The sequence below is a fragment of the Coccinella septempunctata genome, chromosome 8, assembly GCF_907165205.1.
Source record: "Coccinella septempunctata chromosome 8, icCocSept1.1, whole genome shotgun sequence".
NCBI lineage: Eukaryota > Metazoa > Arthropoda > Insecta > Coleoptera > Coccinellidae > Coccinella > Coccinella septempunctata.
In genome coordinates, this window is record NC_058196.1 from 18355809 (window position 1) to 18368518 (window position 12710).

General features: G+C 35.6%; 1 protein-coding gene across 1 annotated transcript; it reads left to right on the plus strand.

Annotated features, from left to right (window-relative positions):
- The first annotated feature begins 6520 nt into the window (after window positions 1-6520).
- LOC123319358 (uncharacterized protein K02A2.6-like) lies at window positions 6521-10522 on the plus strand. The gene is made up of 2 exons (XM_044906276.1): window positions 6521-6787; window positions 7525-10522. The coding sequence occupies exon 2, from the start codon at window positions 7526-7528 to the stop codon at window positions 10520-10522; it is 2997 nt and encodes a 998-aa protein (XP_044762211.1). The 5' UTR covers window positions 6521-6787; window position 7525.
- Window positions 10523-12710: the final 2188 nt, after the last annotated feature.

Genomic DNA, 12710 nt, shown 5'->3' on the forward strand with positions numbered 1-12710 from the left:
CATACGCTGCCCAATAACTATTGCATTTGATAGTTACATCTTATCTATTGGGTCATTCTTTCTTTACCTGAACTGAACCAAAATAATATGGACAGCTACAAGAGATATTTTCATCAATCTAACATTCAGTGTTATATCCGAGATGAAGAGAAAATATGAAATACCTATTTTCAAGTTTCTGGATCATCTGATTGTAACTGAAATCTATCAATCACGTTTCTCCAAATGGTAAACCCAATAAATTATCACATGCTTGGATTCCTCATCAAATTTTCATTTGATTTCGATCACTGATTATAATGGGGAATTCTCCTCAATTTGGGTTTTCACAGCATATGCAAGTTTAAACTGAATAATTATGAGTTCCATTCATGAATTTTTCAAATGCACCGCGGGAACTATTCAAAATCATTCTTCAAATATGAGGTTTTGAAATTTAAATCGCTTCCTTTCTCGTTTACTATTTGGCAACAGCGCCTATTAGAAAATAAAAAGAACAATGGCTTCTTTATAAAATAACAGCTGTTGATTTACAGCCAACGTAAGGCACGTACTCACTGGTGTGCCTCAACAGCAACCGGCCATACCATCCCATAAAATTTTACGGGCATCGTAGTAGACTTCATAGACAGCCATCTTTGTCTATCTCATCAAGATAGTGTAATTGTTGTCCTTTATTATCGATGCATATTTCAGTCGATGTTGCCAACTTGTGCAATAGATACGAAACGCTTTAAATTTTAAGTACCCATTTTTATTTTTCATTTTTAAGTACTCAAAATAATTTTTTTGGGAAACGGTTGGAATGGTTATTTCAAAATGTGACGTTTCAAAGATATTTCATAAAAAATACATCATTTTTGTCAAAAGGTGTATTCCCTGTTCCTGGCAGAACAGCTTAATATCTGGTCACAAAAGATCTTCAATAATTTCTATAGTTTCAATCACAGAACTGGAATATATATATAAATATCACCTAGAAAAGTATTCGAAGAAATATTCAAATTCAGAGCATATTAATCATCATTCAAAATGTTGTTAGGCTAGTTCTCATCGCTCCATGTGTGTATTTCTTATGGCGCTGTTTTGCTACAGACGACTGCGATAAATGCAGTAAGCGGTGCAAGAACCTCGAAGCTGTATTCGGGTTCGGCTTTTGGACGGTCCGAGAATTGTTCTAGGACTGCGCAAAACTGTTGCGCCCTAGTATAAAATCCTCTGCGCAGTTCTAGAACCATCCTCGGACCGTCCAAAAGCCGAACCCGAATACAGCTCGAGAATAACCATTGCAAGATCGTCGCGTTGTTGATAGTCGTTCCGAGGAAAACGGATCTTTAGCAAACCAGACTACTTCCCCATAAGTTATTTTTGGTCTCACAATCATGGCGCATACTCCATTCACTTTCATTTCAGCACTCGGTTGGCCACATTCCACTCTGTATAGTGAGGTTATGACGCTTGTCAAAACATTTTTGGGTTTTAAATAAACGCTATGTTCTCCGTTCTACGTAAAAGTCACAGTAATTACGTATTTTATCACAATGTCGAATCTGTCGAATTTCTTCGGAAAATATGTGACGAACATAATTGAAGTTTATACAAACTGATTGAAGGCATACCAAATCTAGTTATTATTTGCATGGAAAATACAAGAGATCGGTTTTTAAATATTTTTATTTATGCTATGGCAGAAATTTGAATTATTGACACATAATATGCAGTAGCTTGAGAAGAGTTAAATTTGGTTATCTTCTTTGGCTGAAGGTTGAACACGTTACATCTGTTGTAGATTTAAAAAAAATCATCCCGTAGATGAAATGCATCTGATGCAGGGGTAGAGAATGTGTATCACTCGAAGAAATTAACGGACAATTACAAGAAAGTTAAATTCTTCAACAAAAAATCATCTTGCATCAATGGAAATCAAAATAATTAAAGAAAGTTTCAAAGGCAATAGAAACTTACCATGAACAAAAATTCCACATGAATTAACAATTAACAGTACAACTGGCTGATTCCTTAAGACATTTACAATATATTGTACAATTTAAATGAAAATTAGAAAAATAAATTTTCTGGAGCTTATTCTATGATGACATTAATGGAAAATGCTGTAGTAACTTTTCACATTCGTTCACCCTGATATAAAATTCACAAATGCCACCAATTTTTTGGGTTTCAAAATAGAAGGAAATTCCTCGTCATCCTCTTCATTCACAATCTTTCTGATTGTGGAAACATTCAGCTAAAATATCGGCTAAAGATAGGTGTGAGCATAAACTTATGATTAGCCGGCTAAACTTAGGTTTATATTCGAGGACCGGCTAAAGTTCGATAAAATATTCATTTGCGTCAGGGAATTTCATCTTTAGCCGGCTAATGTGCACATTACCCAAAACGAAACGGCTAAAAATGTATTCGATGGATATGCGGAGGGGTGATGTCTTTTGAATGGTAGAAGACAAACGCTCGCGGCCACGTTTTTGTTTCAATTTTTAGGATTGAAAAATGCAAAATAGCTCGTATTTTGATGAAGAAGTTCGCGACATCATTCTCTCCCTTTTTCTCGTTCAATTCCCTTGCAAATTATGAATAACAACAAGATGAAAGATAACCATTTACTCTACAGTTTTCCCTCACTCTCAAAATAGCATGTTCGTCTCAAATTTTGTCATTAGGCGTTTAGATTTTTAGATTCGCTAAAAAGAATACGTTGAGACAAGGTAAAAACACATATACTTCATTCACTTTTATTTTAGCAGTCGGTTGGCCATGGAAATTTGACACATTTCACTCTGTATAGTACGAAAATATGGGGTTATAAAGCTTGTCAAAACATTTTTGGGTTTTAAATCAACGCTATGTTGCCCGTTCTACGTAAAAGTTTCTGTTATTACGTATTTTATCAATATGTCGAATCTCTTCGGAAAATATGTGACGAACATAATTGAAGTTTATAAAAACTGATTGAAGTCATACCAAATCCAGTTATTTGCATGGAAAATACAAGAGATCAGTATAATATCATAATATGCACCAGCTTGAGGAGAGTTAATGTTCGTTATCTTCTTTGGCCTACATCATTTGTATATTTCAAAAATATGAACTCGAAGATGAAATGCATATGATGCAGTGGTTTGGAATGGGTTTCTCCCGAAGGAATTAACAGACAATTACAAGAATTTTTCTTCAACAAAAATCATCTTGCATCAATATAAGTAAAATGAATTGAAGGAAGTTTCAAGTTAAGATGAACCTTTGACCAAAAATTTCACATGAATAAACAAGTAACAGGGCAACTTGCGCGTATTTGTGGCTATTCATCTTAATACATTGATGTAATAATAATAATTATAGGTATTTATTAGTACCTTAAGACATTTACATTATATAGGACAAGTCAAATGAAAAATAGAAAATAGTTATTTTCCTATCAAGTGCGGAAAGTGATACTTGCCCGCACGAAACTGCCGTTGCCCGAACGATGCGAAGCAGAGTTCGGGTAAGCAGTTGAGTGCGGGCAAGACACTTTCCGCAAGAGTTAGGAACAATATTTTTTCTACAAGCGCTTGAAATATATAAATGTATCCATTTCACGAAAAAATCATATCTCATTTGATTAATTCATATATAATGACAGACGTAATTCTGCATGTCTTTACCATTGGTTTCTCATCGTTGACGTTCGGTGCATAGAGACATGATCGAATTTAATTTACTCTATAAAATTTGCGTGCGGGAAAAACCCCTGCTAATCCATTCCCGCACGCAAATGCGTGCGGGAAAGAAATAGCAGGCGTTTTTCCCGCACCTTTTGGGAAAGTGACTCTTTGCAACTTGAAATGCGTGCGGGAAAAAGGTTGAACGCGCACGCTTGTGGAAAAAATTCATTTTAGGGAACTTATTGTCCGATGACATTTATCGAAAATCCTGTAGTAAACTTTTCGCATTAATTCACTCAAACATAAAATTCTCAAATGCCACCACTTTTTTGGGTCTCCCAATAGAAGGAAATTCTTTGTTATCCTCTTCATTCACAATCTTTCTGATTGTGGAAATATTTAGCTGAAATATATGTCGTTTAGATTCAGATGAAACATTATATAAATTCTCTTACATTGAATATGTTCGCTAATGCCTGACGTATTGTAGATTTTAGAATATCAGGGTGTAACTATTTGAATGAGTGGACCTGAATTCTAAATAGGACTTCTTGAAACCCCGTCTTTATTTCAATCACTTTCGGCATTTTCGTAATAAAAATTGTGGCAACGGCGTTATGACATTAACGACATTTCATGAGTGCCAACCTAACTTCGTTCTAGTTACAAAAACTTGAGAAAATTATTTCATGGCCAACCGACTGCTAAAATAAATTTGAATGAAGTATATATGTTCATTCTGAATTTCTCAACTACCTAACATATTGCTTTTCTGCTATTGAAAATATGCAAAATTAATACAAAAAAAGCATTGCATTAGTAGCTTGATTATATTACTATTTCTTCAAATTTTTTTAATTGCCAAAAATTCGCGCCCCTCAAGCCTTGTCAATACTTTTCTTATCTTGTTTTCTATTAGCTTCGACATTTTTAGCCGATGGGCTGTGGTTACACTTAAGTTTAGCCGGCTAAAGATAGAAGAAACTAACATTAGCGAATACCCGAAGCTAAACCTAAGATTAGCCAGCTAATCTTAAGTTTATGTTCACACCTATCTTTAGCCGTAACATATACATTAGAATATCGGGGTTACCTACTATTTGAATGAGCGAACCTGAATTCCGAATAGCACTTCCTGAAACCCTGTCTTCTCTTCTTTTCAATCACTTTCGGCTCACTTGTAATATTTGTTTGATTTCAAAATTGCTTCGTTGGAACAGATAAGGACCATCATGACTGGAATTCGAACTAAAGCCGTGGGCGACGATGATGTAACGCTGGATATGCTCGTTCATGCGTTTCCAGTAATAGAATCGTATGTTCAGCATCTGGTCAATAGCTGCATAGTGGCCGGTGTGTTTCCTGTGCAGTGGAAGTACGCTATTGGTATACCGCTTCCGAAAACAGTGGAGCCTACTTCTTTTTCGGATTTGAGGATCATCAGTATTCTGCCACTTTTGTCTAAGGTGTTGGAGAAGGTTTTGTCTGATCAGATTTCGGAGTACGTCAATGACTTCAATTTGCTACCATCGTACCAGTCTGGCTTTCGCAGGAATCACAGTACTGCTACTACTCTGGCATCGGTCACAAATAAAATATTCCATGATCTTGATCGGGGTTATTCTGTACTTCATATTTTGCTTGATTTTTCGAAGGCATTCGACACGATTAATCATTCCCTTCTGTATGCCCAGCTAAAATATTTTGGTTTCTCTGCCTCAGCTGTTTCTATGATAAGATCCGTCCTAACATTCCGAAGTTTAAAGGTGCTGGTGGACGGCAGGTACGCGACACCGAAATCAATCTGGGCAGGCGTTCCGCAGGGTTCCATATTGGGGCCATTGTTGTTCATTATTTATGTGGCTGATCTTTTCTCTTGCTTAGACCACTGCATTGCTGAGGCATTTGCTGACGATGTTCAGTTGATGTTCTGGTTTAGGGGAAGTGAATTGAATTTGGCTTCGGCTAGAGTCAACCAGGACCTTGTAACGATTCGACAAATGTGTAAATCTCATAATCTTTCCATTAACTCGGCGAAGACCAAATGTATTGTTTATGGTAAAAGGAAGGATAGGGATAAAATCAGAGCCAGTTTGGATCTCAGTCTCAACGGGGATAAGTTAGATATAAGTAATGACGCCAGGAATCTGGGAGTCTTATTTGATGAAGATTTGAGATTTCGGAAGCATGTTTCCACTTTAGTTAGGTCGGCGTTCCATAAGCTTAGAATTCTCTATTCTGCACGTAAATATTTGACTTTTCAGATGGGAAAAATTTATCAGAGGTATTAGTTTTGTCAACTTTCAACTATTGCGACATAATTTATGGCCCCTGTTTGGAATTCAGCTTGTGCAGAATTGGTGTTGCAGATTTGTTTTTGGTCTTCGTGAGTTTGATCATGTGTCTGGAAAGATCAAGAATTTGGGTTGGCTGAGGATGGAAAACAGGGTGATCATTTGGTTCCTAAATCTGGTGTTCACTCCGTCAACATTAGATACCCGTACAGGTTGACAGTTCCGGCTCATCGAACAGCTGGGTTTCGTAGGTGGTTTTCCTTTAATGCTGCAAAAGTAATGAATACATTTGACATCGATGTTAGAAATTTCACATCGTTTTTTGCATTTAAGTCTCAGCTTAAATCTTTTCTATTTACCGGAGAATAGATATGTATTTTTTTCAGATTTTTTTTAAGTCAGTGGTGGTACTCATATATTCCTTTATGTTTAATTAATGTAGAATGCTATTTTTTTTTGCATGGAGATTGTTATTCTCTTCCTTTGAGGCTGTTGGTTGTCTATTCACTATGTGTGTACTCTATATTTCATTTTTATATTGTAATTTACCATAGGGGATGTAGAGTATTGGAAATATACTGTACGCAGCGAGATGACTAATATAGTTGAAATATGAGTTATGTAAACCATAAGCAGATTTGTTCCAACTCGTGGCATTCGATTTAGAGAACTGATGTGAATAAAGTGTTTCCTACAATTACCGAGTTTTCTTTAATACATTACATTTTGGCGACGAGGATAAAGTAAATTTGATTATTGGAATAGTGGAAAGTGAAGAAGGACAAGAGGAGTTCATAAGTGAGAGTTCAAAAGTGACAAAAGGAGTTCAAAGTGAGTAAACAAAAAATACTGAATTTCGAGTTCATTTGAATTCGGTTCGAAATTGGATAAATTTCCAAGTTAGCTTTAATTGAGCTTGTCAACTGAATAAAATTGGATAAATTTCCAAGTTAGCTTAAATTGAGCTTGTCAACTGAATAAAATTGGATAAGTTTCCAAGTTAGCTCAAATTGAGCTTGTCAACTGAATAAAATTGGATAAATTTCCAAGTAAGCTTAAATTGAGCTTGTCAACTGAATAAAATTGGATAAGTTTCCAAGTTAGCTCAAATTGAGCTTGTCAACTGAATAAAATTGGATAAATTTCCAAGTTAGCTTAAATTGAGCTTGTCAACTGAATAAAATTGGATAAGTTTCCAAGTTAGCTCAAATTGAGCTTGTCAACTGAATAAAATTGGATAAATTTCCAAGTTAGCTCAAATTAAGTTTGTCAACTAAATGAAATTGGATGAGATTCCAAGTTAGCTCAAATTAAGCTTGTCAAATTAATAAAATTGGATAAATTTCCAAGTTACCTCAAATCATTGGATAAAGATAAGTCTTTATACAATGCTCAAATTGAGGTTGTCAACCAAATAAAATTGGAAAAGTTCTAAGTAAGCTTAAATCAATAAAAAAAAAATAAAATAAGAAATTGGATTAATTTCTCCAAGTTAGCTAGTGAACCAAAAGACCCAAATTCTCATGCGCCAATATACTAAAATGAAATATCTGGTATCTGATTTCTAGAATGACCACTCTTTCGGGAATTGAGCAATTCCAATGCGAAGGTGATCCACTATCTCTAGGATCTAGATGGGAGAAATGGAAAAGAGCGCTACAGATCTATCTTGCCGCATCGGACATAGCAGAACCAGCCAAAAAGAAAGCCATCCTCTTACACTCGGGCGGCATGGCATTGCAAGAAATATTCTACAGTTTACCTGGAGCAGATATTGATCCCACAGTGGATGGCAACCAAGTCGTAGATGTCTTCAAGTTAGCTTTACAAAAACTTGATGAGTATTTCTTACCTAAGCAAAGTAAGTTATTTGAACGATATTCATTTCGTTTGATGAAGCAGGCAGATGATGAGAAATTTGATAAGTTTTTGGTGCGACTGAGACACCAAGCATCGAAGTGTCACTTTAGTGATATGGAGGAACATTTAATCGACCAAATAACTGAAAAATGTAAATCGAAAGATCTGAGACGGAAAATTTTATCTCTAGGAGACAATATCAAACTAGATGATATCATATTGGAAGCCAACGCCTTGGAATCTGTGAATCGGCAAATGCAGAAATTTGAAGATGCTGATAAAGCCACCCCTAGCACTAGCGACACAATAAATAAATTGCAGATTAAAAATGACTTTCCTAGCGACTTGAATAATCTAAAAAAACAAGGTTGTTCTAGATGTGGAAATCTGCGGCACAATTCACAGGATCCAAGGTGTCCTGCTAGAGATTCAACATGCACAAAATGTAATTTTAGGGGTCATTTTAGAAAATATTGTAAGTCTAGGAGAAAAAGGGAGACGCTTCCCCAGAGAAGCGAAAGAAAAAGTAAATATAGTAAACAGTCAAACTCGATTAATAAACTGGACAGTGAATCTGAGGACCCGGATTACATATTCCATTTGGACGATGATACAACTATCGTTTGTAATGTGGGAGGTATTATGATACCTATGATAGTTGATTCGGGCAGTAAAAACAACATTATAGATGAAATTACCTGGGAAAACTTGAAACAAAGCGGAATAAGTATACGGAAACAAGTGAAGGGAACAGACAAACAGTTTATTTCATATGCAAGTAGCAAACCGTTGACAGTATTAGGATATTTCGAAGCAGAAATCAGAGCTAATAATAAAAAAGAAAATGCTAAGTTTTACGTTATAAAGAACGGCAAAAACAACCTTTTAGGAAAAATAACCGCAACCTCATTGGGTATTTTGAAAATCGAAGTGAATGTAAACTGTGTGACGTCTGCTTTTCCCAAGATCAGGGGCATAGTCGTAGATATTCCAATTGACAAGAATGTGCAACCTGTTGTACAACCGTACAGACGAATACCGATACCTTTGGAACAAAAAGTTGACCATATATTGAAAGATCTACTAGACAAAGACATAATTGAGGAAGTTAATGAGCCCTCGAAATGGATATCACCCATGGTCCCTGTGCTTAAAGGAAATGGCGATGTTCGTATTTGTATTGATATGCGACGTGCAAATCAGGCCATTTCCCGGGAAAATCATCCCCTACCAACAATGGAAACTCTTGTTCCCCAGTTGAGGAGGGCTACCTTATTTTCGCGACTGGATATAAAAAATGCTTTTCATCAAGTGGAAATATCGGAATCTTCTCGTTTCATTACTACTTTCATCACCAGGAAGGGCCTTTTCAGATACAAAAGGCTTATGTTTGGTATAAATTGTGCTCCAGAAATCTTCCAAAAAATTATGGAAAAAATACTGATCAATTGCCTTGGCACAATCAACTTTATCGATGACATAATTGTATCTGGGGAAGATGAGAATCAACATGATGAAAATTTGAAAAGAACACTAGATACGCTCAAGAATCACGACATACTTCTTAACAATGAAAAATGTCAATTCAAAATGAGTTCAGTCAATTTTCTTGGCCACGTTCTTTCAAGGGAGGGCATCAAACCTTCAAAAACTCATATTGATGCAATAAGGAACTTTCGCGACCCAAAAACAATTGATGAACTGCAGAGTTTCCTAGGATTGGTTAATTTTGTTGGTAAATGGATTCCGAATCTGGCAACCATAACCGAACCCCTGAGAGAACTTCTCCGGTCAAAACTAGGGAAGAATGCCAATATCGAAAATCATTGGAAGCGAGAACAAAAAGAAGCGTTTTCCAAATTGAAAAATGCTCTTTCTAGTAGATCTGTTTTGGGCTACTATGATCCACAAGACCGAACACAGGTGATAGCCGATGCGAGTCCTGTGGGTTTAGGTGCTATCTTGTTACAGTTCGACAGTAAGGGAGCTAGAGTTATCTCTTACGCTAACAAAAGTTTGACAGACTGTGAACGGCGTTATTGTCAAACCGAAAAAGAAGCTCTAGCTCTTGTATGGGCCGTTGAGCATTTCAAAATATACTTGTTTGGCAAAGATTATTTCGAATTAGTGACTGATCACAAGCCTCTGGAGGTTATTTTTGGTCCAAAATCCAAACCTTGTGCTCGTATTGAACGATGGGTTTTGAGGCTACAATCGTTTAAATATAGAATTGTCTACCGCCCAGGAAAAACAAATATAGCAGACCCTCTATCCCGTTTACTCGTCCATAATGAAAAAGACCAGCCCTTTGAAAAAGAATTCATCCATCATTTAATTGAGTACACGAAACCTGTAGCTATCACCATAAAAGAACTTAAAAAATATACAAAAAGTGATAAAGAAATAGAATTGATTAAAGCAGCTTTAAAGGAAGGTAGTTGGCCAGAAGGGACTGAGAGGTTTAAAATCTTTGAAAATGAGCTTTCTTGTTATTCTGAAATTTTATTACGGGGTGATAAAATCGTTATACCAGAAAAACTCCGGAAACGAGTGCTGGATCTGGCTCATGAGGGTCATCCCGGGATTGTAGCAATGAAGAAACGACTCAGAAGCAAAGTATGGTGGCCAAAAATAGACAATGATGCGGAAAAAATTGTGAAAGATTGCAAAGATTGTACCTTAGTTTCTGCACCTAACCCCCCCTGAACCAATGAAAAGACGTAAATTGCCAATAAGCCCATGGATAGATACAGCTATTGATTTCATGGGACCTCTTCCAAGTAATGAATATTTATTTGTAATTGTAGATTACTACAGTCGATATAAGGAGATTAAATGCATGAAGAATATCACCTCTTCTGATACCATTAGAGTTTTGAAAGAAATTTTCTCTAGGCTAGGTATACCCGAATCCATCACTGCGGATAATGGAAAACAATTCTGTAGCCAAGAATTCAAAGACTTTTGCAAAAATCATAATATTATCCTATTCCACAGTATACCCTATTGGCCTCAACAAAACGGAGAAGTAGAACGCCAAAATCGAGATATACTGAAAAGATTAAAAATTAGTCATATTAATAAAAGAAATTGGAAAGATGATTTATTAGACTATTTGATGATGTATAATAGTACTCCTCATTCTACTACCGGCAAAACACCATCGGAATTATTTTTCCGGCGACAATTTCGTGACAAATTACCCATTTTACCTTCCCACTCAAATGAGTTCTCCATGGATGTAGTGGAGGAAGAAATCCGTGATCAGGATATATGGGAAAAAGAAAAAGGGAAAATTTATGCAGACAGAAAAAGAAAAGCCCAAGAGAGCGAGTTACAGTGTGGAGACAAAGTATTCGTCAAAAATATTCTTAAAGAAAATAAGCTTACTCCCACTTTTAACGCAACACCGCATACTATTACCAAAAAACAGGGAGCTGATGTTGAAATAGAGAATGACGAAACGGGACAAACTCTTCGAAAGAATGTTGTCCATTTGAAGAAAATTGCCGGTGAATGGACAGTTGCTACACCACCATGCACATAATGATTCAAATATTTTACCGCTATATTTAATTGCCTTAGATTGTAGCGTTATCATCTTATTTTCTTTCGCACCTGGAGTACTATTTGCATTTAGATCAATATCGGTTATTGTTTGAATTTTGTGTATCTGTATCTATTTGTTTATCTGGTTGAATTGAAGTTTATATTTCCCCAAAAGGAGTTAATTCATGTTTGCCATTTTCATTCTAGATTAGTCTAAGGCCATTAAATCTTTATTTTCTATATTTTTTGGTTCATATAAGACAAGTATATATATATATATATACATTTCTCACTCTCCTATATATAACTTTAATATTCAAGTTTATTATTATTGTAAGAAAAAATGTTTCATTTTCTAATGTTTGTCATGTTTTTTTTCATTCTCAATTAGTCTTTATTTATGTAATTTTTCTGAACAGAAACGGTATCATATCTATATACCATAGTTTCAAATAGAATTTTATTTTGTGAGAATAAAGAAAAGAAATGTCATGTAAATTTGAACTTTCTGAAAAATTATAAAGAAAGATAGAGATGTAGAGTATTGGAAATATACTGTACGCAGCGAGATGACTAATATAGTTGAAATATGAGTTATGTAAACCATAAGCAGATTTGTTCCAACTCGTGGCATTCGATTTAGAGAACTGATGTGAATAAAGTGTTTCCTACAATTACCGAGTTTTCTTTAATACATTACAGGGGAGATTAAACTTCGCCCGGCGATTCTTCTCGATTTATGTAAGTTGTATAGTTCTTTTTTTTACTTGTTAAGTAGTGCCAATAAAGTCGATTTATTATTTTTATATTGTATATATTGTTAAACTGTGAATGCTGTATTGGGTGTTGCCACCTGTGTGTATTCCTATTTGTCTTAAATGAATGAATAAATAAATAAATATTAATTGATACCAGTTGTGGCAATGACCTTATGACATTAACGACATTTCATGAGTACATGCCAACCTTTCTCCGTTCTAGTTACAAAAACTTGAGAAAATTATTTCACGGCCCACCGAGTGCTAAAATAAAAGTGAATGGAGTATAGATTCATTGCAGTATTTCGCTTATTCGGCAGATCCGGAGTTATTTGTATTGCGGAACCAGTTTCACGAAAGAATATGAATTCTTGCACTGAAAACACTAATAAAACATTAAAATTGCAACAGTGAAGCACTAGTTTTACCAATAGAAAACGCTATTAGTGTAGTCGCCTATCTCCGCCACTGCTAATTCTGGTAAGAATCAACAAACAACTCATAGCTCAGCCGAAGATTCAAGTCACTTAAGGTACCATAAATAAGCAACAGAACGCCTTATCCCTTTCGCGTCTGCGTCATTCGCC

Coding starts and splice junctions, on each gene's coding strand:
- LOC123319358 (XM_044906276.1), top strand. CDS start 7,526: ATGACCACTCTTTCGGGAATTGAGCAATTCCAATGCGAAGGTGATCCA.